The following is a 14,459-nucleotide window of genomic DNA, read 5'->3' as shown; positions in this document are numbered from 1 at the left end:
ATGCCAGACTTAAACTTTTGTGGCTCAGACCCCTTTTGGTCAGCTTGGCTGCACTTCAACCCCTGTCAAGAGGTGGCACACATTTCAGTGATCTGCTTCTAACTTCCTTTTCCTAAGAGTCATAATCTGGCACAAATTCAGACAAAAATGGCTTAGGAGAAGTGATGGCATTTATGCAGTTAAACCCCACATGTACACAGCGTTCTTGGGAATCTTTTCTTGCAGCAGAAAAAGGAAGGGCAGGCTAAGCAGAAAGTGGCTGAAATGAGTTAGGAGTAGTTACTTAATATTATCATCAAATATTATCATCAGTTTTAATCATTCAAAGACTGGAGTACCATTAAATAGATCCTGAAGTCTGCACATCCATACACAACAGCATTTTGAAAATGTACTAATTTGCATAGAAGACCATCAGTGAAAAAGCAAATAGGTTCAATGTGACAGAATGCTAATATTGATGAATGTCCTGCTGTGTTTATTTTCTTTCAGTTTACAAGCTCTGAGGAAGGAAAAGTCCAGAGATGCTGCTCGCTCTCGCCGGGGAAAAGAGAATTTTGAATTCTATGAGTTGGCAAAGTTGTTGCCGCTGCCTGCAGCCATTACCAGCCAGCTTGACAAGGCATCCATCATCCGACTTACAATTAGCTATCTGAAGATGCGGGACTTTGCTAATCAAGGCGATCCTCCATGGAACTTGAGAATGGAAGGACCTCCACCTAATACATCAGTAAAAGGTATGAAGTAAATATGTTGTATAGTATTGAATATGGCAGCCTTTAGTAACCTCTAAATTGAAATTTTTACCATAATCCTTTCTTCTTTCCCTGCATATCAAATCCTTTAAAGGGATACAAATGTGGAAATCTGAGGTCTGCATGAGAAAGACACCATGTGAAGGTGAAATAAACCTCTTATTTATTTTTTTTTATTTAACAATGAACCAATTGGTGTAACTATTACAGCTGTAAGCTGGGTGACAGTAAATTGTTTAAAGCTATTTAGCAATTATTGTATTGCATTGTTTAGGATCTTATATAAGGATGTGCTCGAGAGGAGCATGACATTATTTGTTACTAATAAGGATGCAGTCTCTTCATTCTCTGGCTAAACCTTGAAGGTAGAATCATGTATTTCTGAAGTTGGAGAGCAGCAAATCCAGATATTTAAATCTTCAGGTTAGAGAGTAGAATTTCATTTATCCTTTTGTAACATGTATAGACATTGTTTTGACTTTTGAGCCAATAGGCGTCTATCAACATTTCAGCCAAAATAGACTGTTTTCAATATTAAACACTCTTTTCTCGCTCAAACAAGCAGTTGGGCAGCAAAATCGGTGTTTTAGACATGAGTTGCCACAAAAGTCAAGTAATAGAGGAATCAGTTATTTTAGAGGCTAAATAATCCTAAGATAATGGTCTTAAATAGTGTTTTCAAAGACTTGTCTAAACTGGATGGCTTTTCATAATTTTTTTACTTATTCTACTTACACAGATGAGTGTGATCCTGCTGTCTGATAAGTATTTTAAATTAGGGAGTAAGTTCATTAACGCAACTCAAAGCTACCAAAACCTGGGAATTATGGTTGTCCTTGCTTTGATGGCACTGAAAAACTACCCTGTATTATTTTAGCTACTGATCTGATCTCATAGCTTAGAGGAAACTTATTCTGGGAAGAGGCATATGAGAACTTAGCTCTTCATATTTTTTTTTTCCACAAGTTAAGAATCTTAAGCTCTTAACCTACACTAAGCTAACTAGGTTGAATATAGCATGAGGCAAAAGAAAAAGCCACCTTTAAGGGTGGAGGGAGGAGGGGGGTAATAGAATCTTATTTATCAGCCCACAGCTGCCAATGAATTGATACTGTTATTGATGTTGCAAAGGACTTTTACTTGCTCTTCCATATAGGAAACAATATTAGTTAAGGAAAGTTACAGTTTTCAGTGGATGGAGATAGACATGGAAGATAAAAACCAAGGGACTTTCGGGCTGATGATTTAGTAGCTGGATATATTTGAGTCATTTCATATATTTCATTTATATTATCTGTCACATCATATATAATTTTCATGGAGAGAAAAAAAAGGTAATAATTACATCATCAAGAGCATGAGTATAGCATGGTTTATCATGCTTCTGATATAGTATGCAAATGTTTCCCATTTTTTTCAGGATGAGAGTTTATTCTCAGACAATTAACCAGTTTTTCAAGGTGGATCTAAAGTGGACTCTGCTGTACGATCTATGATCTGTCTGTTAAAATAAATAATTCTCCCCCCAATTCCTGTAGCTAACAGACATACAGTGCTTCTACAAGCTGTCCTGTATTGCGGGAAGTCTGATCTCTGCAGATCTCTGGATCTTGGAGTATCTGAGATCTGTTTTTCATTATCCTCCTGTGGAATATGTACTGGAATACTGAAGCTTCCTTTTTCTGTAAAGATTCTAACGAAAAAAGGAGTTTTAAGGGAGAACAAAGATGTATTCTTAGACAACATAAATAGTCTTGCCTAGATTAACATGTTTCTTCCTATGTAAAAGATAGATAAACATTTAATGTCTTTTCACCCTAATTGATGTAGTATTCCTGCTCCTCCACCCATCTGGTGATATAGTTCCTACTCCTACAGGCAGAAGGGGCACGGAGGAGCTGGGGAAGGATTTTTGCTTTTTCTTTTATCCTTTCTCTTTTTTTTTTTTCTACCCTGTTTGAGTACTTAGCTTTATACTAAGTAGAATTGTATTATTTATGTGTTAGTATATCAAAATAATGCTTGATGAAACAGTGTTTCATTGTATAAGAATTCCCCATAAGCAGGTTTAACTGAATAGTACAGGTATATTTTATTACTTCACTAGATCTCCTTACATAGAAACTTGTTAACACATTCTGATCAAACATTCATGAAATTACTTCAAAAGAAATTCCTTTCCATTTATTAAAGTTGCTTTTTGCTGCCCTTGAAGAAGTTCATACAGATAAACAAGCTCACATAAATAGCTTGCAGCTTCACGTGAAGTATGGTTTATAATCCTACCATAAAACACTAGACATTATATTTGTATGTGCCCAAGCAATCTCCTGAATAGACTTAAAGGTATTTTAAAAATTATGTGATAGGTACTTAGGTTGTGTAGGCAACTACTTTTTCTTTTTTTTCCTCTCTCTTCCCCTAGATGTGCTGGTCTGCTTGTGCAATAATTAAATTTCAAAGCTTGGTTTTAAATCTCTCCCCCAGTATTGTACAGCATTTTAATAATTTTAAATGGAAGGTCCTTTACTCTGCCCTGCATTTATCACAGCTTTTCTTTAAAGTCTGTAAAGACTGATGAGTTTATTTTCTTATACGCATTATGTAACGATAACTACAAGTTGTTCTTGCAAATGAACAGTCAGGTAACTCTATATAATATTTTCAAAGTCAGTTACTTAATGGAAATATCTTGAGCAATTGGAAAGTAACAGATAGCTTTCTCCTTTATTTTGGAAATACCAGTATTGTTATAATACAGATCAAATCTATAATGAACAGCATGCATTATTCAAGAACTGACTAGGCATTCTCAGCAGTGTTTCAGTTATATAACTGATGATTGTAACCTTTAAAGAAATCTTATTGTAGTGACTATTGGTAAATCATTTCTCCATTCATAGTAATCTTTATTTAGAGGCTATCTAGAAGCCATTATATCTTTTATTAATCTTTAAAGCAATAGCCAGTGTTTTGACATTTGCTAAAAAATGGATAAATTTTCCATTTCTAATACAGCAGATGTCAGTCAGTTTTTTTGGTATATTGTCTAAGGCTTTCTGTGCACAGGAAGCATTAGTCCTTGTAAACAAATACACCTGCAACTTATAGCAGATGAGTTTAAAGATTACAGTTCTTAAAGACCAGGTCATGATTTTCATGTGGCAGAAAATAGTCAAAAGTTATTTATACTCAGTAGGAATAAAATTACTATTCTTCGCATGCTGCATACAATTTGTCATGAATAACAGTACGATCCTCTGCTGTTTTCATTACTCCAAAAGTCTTTGACTCACAGTGTTTAAGAGGTGTGTTTGGAGGAGAGCAGTAAATGAGCTGCTGATCAATTCTTTTTTGCACTCAAAAGTGAGTTTTCTGAAAATTCTGATCTGGGAATGGTAGTATTTTCATGGTATATACTGTGTGTTCAGACACTAAGCAGTACTTCACATAGCAAGGTACTTGAGTCCTTCTGTGCCTTCTGATTGCCTGATCCATGCCAGGCCCTGTAGTCCTTTTCCAACATCAAACTCTTACAAGAACCTTCATATTTTGGAGTATTGTCTTCAAATGACTGACTCCAAATTTCTTTATATTCATTAGCCCAAGCTGTTGCTGAAAGTGTTCAATGATCTCTTTATGTTCTTTTCCCACTAAATCATAGATGTTTTTACCAACCCATATTTTCTTCCTTTTTTTCAAGTGAAGAGAGGAAGGGAGAGGAGTGTGAGGCACCGTGATGGTCTTTGGTGTGTTCAATGTGTTTGGCTTATGTAAAGTCACAACATGTATTTCCTTTTTGGGTGGTCTTTGCTGAATGGCTTGACATATGGAAACCAGAATACATAAAGCAACTTTGAGTATGATTTTTCCTTGAATGAAAAAAAGAAATTGTAGGATTAGCTGCAATCTCGAGTTATAAATGAGTTTATCATGAGCTTTTTAACTTTTTTTTTTTTTAAAGCCAAATTGTTACATTTTACATTACATAAGTAAAATAATCTTACTTCTGCTGTAAGAGAAGTGAATGACAGATTCTAGCTGAGGAGTGAAAAGGACTTCAATAAATGGTACTGACTGATGGGTAGGTTGTGTGAAGAATGTCACTCTAGTTTAGCCATCTCTACTTTTAGCGTTGATTGTTCTGCTGTTAGGTAGTTTTGCAAATCTATATTCTGGAGTTAATATGTATCCATATGAAAAGAAATCAGATGCTGTTAGAAGTGTTTGAGGTGAACCGAAATTTCTTGTCCAAATTGTTCAAATTGTTTAGTCATATTCAACTAAATATGACTGATGCATTGCTTGTAATTAAGCTTTCAATGTTACTTCAATTCTGCCTTGGTAATGAAATAAAAGAATAAATTAAAAAAAATTTGATAATCACAAGAAGAAAAAATACACGTTAAAACAAAATTATACCTGTTTCCTTACAGCTGGCATGTTTTTCAAAGGATCCATTCTTAACATAAACAAAGTATGTAAGTATAGGTTGAAAACAAACTTAATGTCTTATCATACTATGGAACTTGAGGTTGACAAAATAAGTCCAGCGCTTTTAATTCTCTGGAAAGGAAAATGAGCAATAATGATAATCGGAAAGCATGGTAATTGTTATCCAAAATGTCAAGTGGAATTACTTTCATTAATTTAAATACCTTTTTCTAATAATTTTTATGCTGGATATGTATGCATTTTTAAGAGAGAAATGGTTGTTTTCTAAATTATCTCATTGTGGAAACCCTTTACATAACATTGCCTTTTGTTAGCCTTTTATATTCTAAACTGAGTGTTGTCTTCTGAGCAGGAGATGCAAGGTGATAGTACAAGCCTTTCCCAACAAAATCACTCAAGCCTTCTACTAAGACCCACCTTCTCTAGCAAACCACCACACAATTCTGTCTCGGGGAAACAATCTACAGGGGCAAAGAAATGCGAATTATTTTCTTCCTCAGTGTTTGTGGCCTAAGACATTATTTTTCACTGTTAGACATGAAAAGGTCAATCAGAAGAAAACAGTGTAATGCAGCTCAGTTGGCAGTATTGCTTGCTATGAAACAGGTCTCTGAATCTCGCCATCTCACTTGGTGTGGTGCTCTTGAGAATTCTGTAATTTATTTCTCCCTATCTTGCAGGCATTTTTCTTAGGAGAATCTGATTCCTGTTTATGTGTAGGCCACTATAAAGTGCTCTGACTGTGTAGCAATATCAATCACTGATTGCAAACATAATGTCTATCCATTATAAACCTGTTTATGTGGCCATAGGGGCAGTGCACTGTAGGAGTAGGCAACTTACTTATCAAGCTATCACGTAGGTTAGAGAAAAAGATTATTAGGTGTTATTTGAATGTAGGAAATGAGAATGGAAATTTCAGAGTCAGTGGTAAAACATTAATGTTCTTTGTGAGAATTATTGATGGTTTTCTAGTATGAAAGATATGGAACCCAAAATGAGGTAGCTCTGTTTGAATCTCATTGTGATAGATAAGATGAATTGAATACTGGACTTGGAGTTGGTGGTTGCCTAGTGACAAGTGATCATGACCTGATTGCTTTCAATCTCTAAATGGAGGAGGGTGCCTACCAATACACTCAGTGCTTTTGAGGGACTAATTGCCTAATGGTGAACCTTATATCTGAAATTGATTGTGAGGAATATTTTGATGGAAAAATTAGAATAAAAGTTGACTAGAGTGCTTAAAGAAAAATTGTGAAATGCTGATTTCCAATGCATCTGAAAATTGTAAAACTGCATTCTTTTCCAGAATGAAAGTGAAATCAATAATTTTTAAAAAATATGTATTTATATAAAACTTTGGGAATAAAACGGAAATAAATATATAGCAGTTCAGAAAAACTGGAATTTCTGAGGTGCAGAAGGTGAAAAGGCAAGTAGAGGCCTTAAGGAAAAATTAAAGAAAAATCTGGCAGGATTAGGACAACTAAAGAAAGAATAGGTTTACATGTATAAGAAATGAGAAGGATTCTGCAGTGCTATAGGCTTATTAGCAGTAATGTATAGTAAAACCTCTACTGGTGCAGCAAAGGCAGGAGAGCTTGATAGAGGTTTCTTAATTGTTTTCCTGGTAAGAATACATTCTAAGGGTCTTTATAGTTCAACGGCAGTATTCTGGGAGCGTATGTATTCAGAGTCATTCACAGTACAAACACCTGGGGAGAATATGACTGTTGGGAGTTCGTAGTTTGGTGGACTTGGCGGTGTTAGGTTTAGGTTTACAGTTGGGACTCGATCTTAAAGGTCTTTTCCAACATAAATGATTGTATGATTCTATATCATACCTTCTTGATCTAAACAGATTTATTATACCTTCTTGTGGGTTTTGTCATCTTATTTGTTCCTCCCTCATTCTCCTTTAAGCTCCTCCTGCAAAAGCATTCTGCTGCAGGAATCCAAATGCCTGAGTCCCAAGCGTGAGGCTTCAGGAACTGCCTGCTCTGTGTTTTGAGTCATGCCCATACATGATGAATGCTATCTCTGTGTCTGTCTCATTGGGGAAATGAGAAATCTTTTTTTAGTATCTGAAACAAACTTTAAAAGTACTTAAAAATCAAAAGTGTATAATTCTTAGATGTGCTGAAAAAAGCAGATCTTCCCAACAGAGCAGGGAAACCCCTGACATCTTAGTAACATCCACTGGCATTGCTCTGCTGTGGTTGCCACAGTTCTGTATCGCTTTGATAACTTACTCGCCATAGTACAAGCAAGAGACTCTGAAACTCTTGGGCATCATCATTCTGAATCTCAGCATGCAGTGTTTCTCAGATATTCCAGAACTGTTGAATAAATTGTTTGTCTTCAAACAAGGATCAGGACACCTCTGATATTAGGCTGATACAATTTTTAGCATCATCTACTCTGCAGTGCAAAGTTTGCAGTATTGACCTGTCTTAGCCTCAAAGCAGTTGTAGGCAAAATACTGGAAAAATCCCTCCACTAAAGGGATAAAAGTAAGGTGATATGTTTTTTCAACAAACATAGATAAATGGAAAGTAATTCTTACAAACTAAACCTAGCTTAATTCTCTGTCATTGCAAGTCCAGTTGACTAGGATATGCATTGTATACCGAAGTATTTGTGAGTCATTTGACCTTCTAGTGTGTAAGAATTTTGGTTCTAAAATACTGGGTGAAATTTATGTTGTCAGAACCAAGCTAAACACATTAACTGTATAACTGATTGATCTTGGAAAGCAGATCAAAATGAAAGTTACTATCAAGAAATGAGTTTCCCTGTTGTTTTTGCAGAAACCAGTCTGGGCATCACCATCAGTGAACTGGGACTAAACATGGCAAAAGTACAAATGTAAACCTTGCAAATTCTAATCTGTGCATTTTAGCCTCCTAAAATTTACTTAAATATAATTAAATTGAAATTATTGATATTATTACTAATATTATCATCATCTTTGCTGTCCTCAGCCCCAGGCTACTGGTTGTTGCTTTGTAGTTAATGTTGCTAAAAGGCTTTGAAACTTTTTGTTTTGTTTTCCTTGTGGTGAAGAACAGGAACGATGGAAAAAGCATTTCAAGTTCAGCTCTCTGTCTTTGCATGAACAAAGGCATAAAAAGAACCTACCTGATCTTTGCAGTTCTGCTAGTGGAAATGGATAGAATGATTTAGTTTCTTATGTGCTTTATTAGTATTGTAAAAAGTTCTATCCGTCACTTTTGTGGAGACACAAAACATTTACTGCTGGTAACAAATTAATACTCTTTCTAAAATATTGTCAATCAGATGTCGGTCCCTGGAAGAGTTGTTTGTTGCTAGAACTCCACCTTACTATTTAAATATTTAAATAGGAAAACAACCAAACTAAGTGTCTAAGAGCAAGAAAATAGAACTGCTGACTTCAATGTCTTTTCTCTCACTCCCAGCCATACTGTATTTCCATGCTATTACACTATTATTCATCTTCTTTTTTTCTCTTCTTGTGCTGTTGCACTGACTTGGTCATTTACGCATTTTCATTATGTCCTTTTAATACAATTTATTTTTCTTACCCATTTTTTATCTTTTTCTTTGACTCCTTAGCTCAAACACAGAATATGGATTATGTCTTCCTCTTGTAGTCAGCTTCCAGCACTGACTCTCCTTTCTGTAGTTCTGTATTTTTCTGTACATGTTCACATTCTCAACACAGTCTTGTAACGAAAACAACCTGGTGAAGAATATTAATATTTAAAAGAAACCCAAAAAAACTTTTTAACTTTTCACTTAATTCTTCTTCCTTTCAGTGTGCATGTCTTTTTGTGCACAGTAAACCTCATTGTGTCATTTAAAATTCACTCTTCATTTGAGAACATACCTTCCTCGTTCTGTCTAAAAAATGGTGGTCGATATCATTAGAAGTCATGGTTGGGAACATTGGCTGAGTATTGGCTGAGTGGCTTTCTGGTAAAAGTATTGGCTTTAGACTTGCAGAAGTAAATATATCAGGAGGAGGATAGCATCCACAGTTTCACTGACTCCAGCCTTGGAAGTGGTGGCAAAATAAGTCAGGAAGAACTTTCAATTAAAACCAAGTGTATTTCTCATCATTATATAGTGCTATGGATTTTCATCCAGTAGAAATATCTATGTGAAAGTCAGTGCCACAACAGTCCACTTTTCCAAAGATCTTAATGAAATGTTTCCATATGATTTTTACATTCATGTTTTATGTTGCAGGGTTAGCTCCAGGTGGTCTTTTTTAGAAGCATGAATATGTTAAATTATACGTGCAGTCTACATAACTTTTTCAAACAACGCGCATGATGGGGTTAGCCAATTACAGATGTGCAATAAAGCCGGTATGCCAAAACTGCTTGTTGTGCTTTTTGCTTTTAGTAATCAGAAACAGACAAAAAGTAATCACTGCTGTAGTTTTTGATATGTAAAATGAGAAAAGGCTGTTGCTCTCTGTAGATTGCAATATCTGATAGAACTTTTCGTTTGTCTTTTTATTTGTCCTTTTCTCAACAGAAGAAAAGTGTCTTTGTTATGAAGAGTGTTTTGGACAGAGCCTCAGTAAAGCAAACGACAGCAACTGAGGAATTGGATCTTGTGGTTGAATTTAGCAGTTTCAGTGTATCTGTCATACCCTAGTCTCCTCAGCTGAGCAGAGAATGTGAACATACTCAAAGTGCTACTAATTTCATAGAGTTTAGCCTTTGTTTCTTCTATTAATGCAGTTCAGTGGATTTCTGGGTCATCTGAACTTCTACCCTATATCTTCAGCTGCTTCTTTTAGACCTTGTTGAGGATATATTAAATACATCTGTATGAAGAGCTGAAGAGATAAATTAACCAACTGATAATGAATGTAACAGACCTTAGAAAACTAACCAAACAAATAAACTCAAGACAGGGAATTATGTTATTATTATTATGTAGACCTGAGGGGAAAAAAGCAGGGTAAATGAAGGGGCTTTTATAATATTTGTTTCACCAAGAGTTGGATCACTGTATATTACAAATAAAAAATGATGAGAAAATATTTTGTCTGAAGTGAAAGAAAACACACAAACAAGCTTCTTTTTTTTTAATGGAAAAAGTGAATCAATGTTTCCCATCTCATATATTTGCAGTTATATTTTTATTAGTATTATCCAGAGGGACTATCTCAATATTTGGAGTAAATAATAGCCATGTGTCTGGAAGTGAAGTTTGAAGTATATTAATTTAATAATAATTCTTATTTTCATGTAATATTAATATTAGATACCTGTGGTCAACAAAGCAAGATGCTGGCAGACCCAGCAATTTTAAAAACCAAAGTGCAGTGATTTTATATCTTATAATATGCAAGTATAACCACAGTCTGACCAAAGTTTGACCACAATATCAACGCAGCTTAATTTCTGCAACTGTTCTGTTTGAAGTCAGAGGAAGGAAATCGAGTTTCTCCCAAATCCCTATGCTCTTGTGGTCTCCCATTTCAATCAGGGATATAAAGTAGAATACAATGAATCCATAGTAAAGACTTTCCCAGGACATTAGAGAGATCTGTAAAAACCGTTTTCATTAGCTGTCTGTAATTAAAGAACACCCTTCATAGAGAGCTTACGATTTAGAGAACATGTAAGCCTCTGTATCTATCTGAGATTGTGAGGAAAAAAAGAATCTCCACCCAGTTGGAGACTTCGGTGGTGTTGTAAAATATTGAGCTCCATTAAGAAACATCTTTTCTGTTTATTTACTAGCTTTTAAGCCAAGGAGAATATTTTTCTTTTTACTTTCAAAGGTTTTAGTCATACTGTGATTTCTGTTCCTAAGAAAGGAAAGGCAGGCAAATCCCTAATAAACTACTTAACTCCAGTTGTCCCACATTCTTCCTCATAAATGGATCTGTTATTGAATGCCTACCTTAATTTCAGTGCTTGAACATGTCAGTCACTGTAATTCTTACAAAGTTAGCTGAGTGCATCTGCACAAGCGTGTGTGTGTCGTCACTTTGTGTTCTACTTGTATCATATAAAAATTGGGTTTGCTTTGCTTCGCATGGGGCTGTACCACATGCAAGAACAAAATACCATGTCTCATTTCATCACCTGGAAAGTCATTAAGTGCATATTCGTAATCATAAAAGGAAGAGGGAGAAATATTTTTTTGTTAGCTTTTTCCCAAACACTACCTGTAGCAATGAGAATAATATTGTCAACATTACCTCACTTCAGATTTTAGACAAAGCCACAGTTCTGTAAAGGTTTAGGAAAAATCCGGGGTTGTTTTTCTGTTTGCTTTTTTTAAGTACATAGACATTTCTACAACTGTCAGAACAGCTCTACATATGTATATCCCCTTTCAAATTTGAACTGCTGTGTATTCTAGCTGTTTCTCATCCCCTTAATGAAGCAATAACAGTGCTGATAATTCTAATAGAGAAATTGAGGCATAAACAGATTTAGGGCTAGCTTTTCAAAAGAACGCAGCACTCCAACTGGGGCCAGATTTCAAAGGATCTCTGATCCTATTCAGCAACAAAATAAATAGCCAGATTTACAAAAGATTTCATCAGTTTGGTAATCTGATCATAAGAAGCAGCTGCTGAGCACATTTGCAAAGCCAGGCGAGTGACTTGTTCAATATCACATGGGAAGTGTGTGGCAGAGCAGGGAATAGAGCCCTTTTCCTGTGGCCCAGGACTAGGAGTCCAGTTCTTAAGCAATAACTCTCTATTCATGTCCTGTGCAAGAATACTGTATTTAATGAGTTTTTCATTAGGAAATTTAACCCATGTCTGTGAGGAGATAATTTTCAGAATAACATTAAGATTTATACTCAGGGTGGATAATGCAGCAGTCAGGTAGGAATATTGCTAGTTCATTTTATATTAAATCTCTGTGTTGCAGAATAATATACTATACAGAATATAATTATAATCTAAGAATTATTATATTATTATAATTATTATATATAATATATATGGTCTTAATTAGTTAGATCTTATACAAAGTCCCTTCAGTATTTTTAAAAGATTTCCTAGTCCATTGCCAGTATTTTAAGTATGTGTCACAAAAAAAAACAGAGTAGCTAGGTATTCTGAAATAACCTACAGAAGCCTATAGCCTGTATTCTATGGCAAGTCCAGGTGTGATTTCTGTGGGCTTCCACCCTTGTACCACATTCTGAAGGCATAGTATTTATTTTTGTTTACATTTTAAATGTTTCTTCTGTCCCTTCCTAGACATGAAGAAATGTGGTGTCTAATTTTCTTCTGAAGATAAATATTTTTGTTGTTTATTTAATGCTTTAATACACTGTTTTCTCCTTACCCTTATATGTCAGGCTGTTTCTCCTTATTTTGTGCATAAATGCCGATAATATTCTTGTCCTGCTCTCTGCAGTTTCTGTCTCTGTGCTCTTTTTTATTCTGTTATTCTTTTGCTCCAGCATCCTATCCTGAAGACTTAAAGGGCAAGTTTTCTTTCACAAGTATTGCTAAGGAACTAAGAGAAAAATTAAAGTCTCACCTAACATCATCATACATTTTGCTTTTGTTGATTTATTCAACAGCCTCATGGATGCTGTTGATTCTCCATCAACCTCATTAATATAAAGGAACTATATTCTCCATATAGACAGCTATGTTGAGAGGCCATTTGGCGGCCTTTAGACTAAAAGCTCCAACATTTTACAAGGTCTACATATTGACTCACCCATCATTACCTTGGAGTCAGCCCAACAGATGTTCCTTGAAAGAAACATCAGGCAATGCAAATGCTCAAACAGCTTTCCAGTGTGCGCTTACTGGCATTTTGATGTAATTTGGTCTCCAGCAGTGATGATGCCAGGCAGTGAACATGGCATGGGATGATCTTTGAAGATGCCCATATATGTCCTGAAAGGGTTCTCATTTCACCTGCCAAACAGGAAGATGAATTTTGGTGACAGACTCTGTTCAGTTGGAACTGAACTGCACACAAAGGATCGATATTATAGTCATGAGATGATTGGTCCTTAAAGTGCAGAGCACTTGCAGAACTGTTTTGTTGAGGTACTGTGTTGAGCAGTTGTGATAAGCATCCAGTCTGACTTCTTGCAGACCCCAGAGAGCCTTATAGAGTATTTTCTGCATCTGTTTTGATGTACAGGTTTATCTCTTTGGAAAGTATCTAATGTTGATGTAAAGTATTTAAATGATAAAGAATCAACTACATCCCTGGGCAGATTGTTCCAATGGTTAATTACTGTCACTGTGAAAAAAGGGTGCGTCATTTGTAGTCTTATTTCAGCTTCAGCTTCCCAACACTGGATCTTGTTATGCCTTTTTCACTAGATTAATGAGCTGCCTACTGTCAGAAATCTCTTCCACATGTAGGTATTGTGATCCTCTTAACCTTCTTTTCAGTAACTAAATAAATTGAGCTTTCTTAGCCTTTCACTGTAGGGAATGATTTTCAGAAGTCTAATCACTCTTGCAGCTCTTATGTGAGTCCTATCCAATTTTCTAACATATTTTCAGAATGGAGGAAACCACAGCTAAACACAATATTTCAGTAACACTGGCATAAGAGCCTAAAGTAAAAGTTGCAGTACCTATTCTAGTGTGATGTTCTGTGGTTTATCTCAGGGGCATATATTTAATATGCATTTCTATGTAATATGAATGGTTATTATATTTTATATTTTGGGAGTTAACATAAATTTCTCATTGTGGTGGCTCTGGATTCCCTTTGCTGATAAGGATTAAAAAATATCAAGAGGTGAATTCTTGGGAATAATTGTAAATACTGAAGGTTACTCTTGGTTTATGTTTTGTTTGTATGGCATAATTATTCCAGTAGGGATAGTCTGTGGTAGAGAGAACTGAAATTAGATAGCTAGCACCACAAAGTGAGATTGGGGAAGTAACCTTCTGGGGAAAGTGGCTCTCACAGTTAGGATTATTAAGTGGGCCAGGATAGGTACGAATATTGGTTTTCCTGCAGAATCCAGCCAGAACATTTCTGGAAACAAACAACTGTTGAGGGTTGCCTGAATAGCTCCTTATGCCACCTTCCAGTCAGATACCTGTCTTATTCAGACAACTTGCATTGGCATGTCAGATACCAATTTCATACCTGTACAGGAGAAACCATGGCACAGCCAAACTAGGTAAACTCAGGAGATCCTTACTAAGCATGCCCAAAAGGTTCCCTTCCACCTGGACGTGCCTCAAAATCATCTCCACACATGCACACAATCACAATCTTAGTACTG

The 14,459-nt window shown here is 35.6% G+C and overlaps 1 protein-coding gene across 4 annotated transcripts in view; it reads left to right on the top strand.

Moving 5' to 3' along the window:
• NPAS3 (neuronal PAS domain protein 3) overlaps positions 1-14,459 on the top strand; it is a 607,513-nt gene that overhangs the window by 187,527 nt on the left and 405,527 nt on the right. For 3 of the 4 annotated variants that reach the window (XM_057428644.1, XM_057428645.1, XM_057428646.1), the window contains one exon: positions 493-737. In XM_057428644.1, the coding sequence (XP_057284627.1) occupies positions 493-737 (245 nt within the window). Of the gene's footprint in view, positions 1-492; positions 738-849; positions 901-14,459 lie in introns of all 4 variants that reach the window. The other variant, XM_057428647.1, reaches the window with a different exon arrangement.

Source organism: Pezoporus wallicus, unplaced genomic scaffold (assembly GCF_028554395.1).
Source record: "Pezoporus wallicus isolate ANWC-B61680 ecotype Strahan unplaced genomic scaffold, APGP_CSIRO_Pwel_v1 contig_3486, whole genome shotgun sequence".
Taxonomy (NCBI): domain Eukaryota; kingdom Metazoa; phylum Chordata; class Aves; order Psittaciformes; family Psittacidae; genus Pezoporus; species Pezoporus wallicus.
The sequence above is the reverse complement of the archived record's forward strand: the minus strand, read 5'-3'. Positions and strand labels throughout refer to the sequence as shown.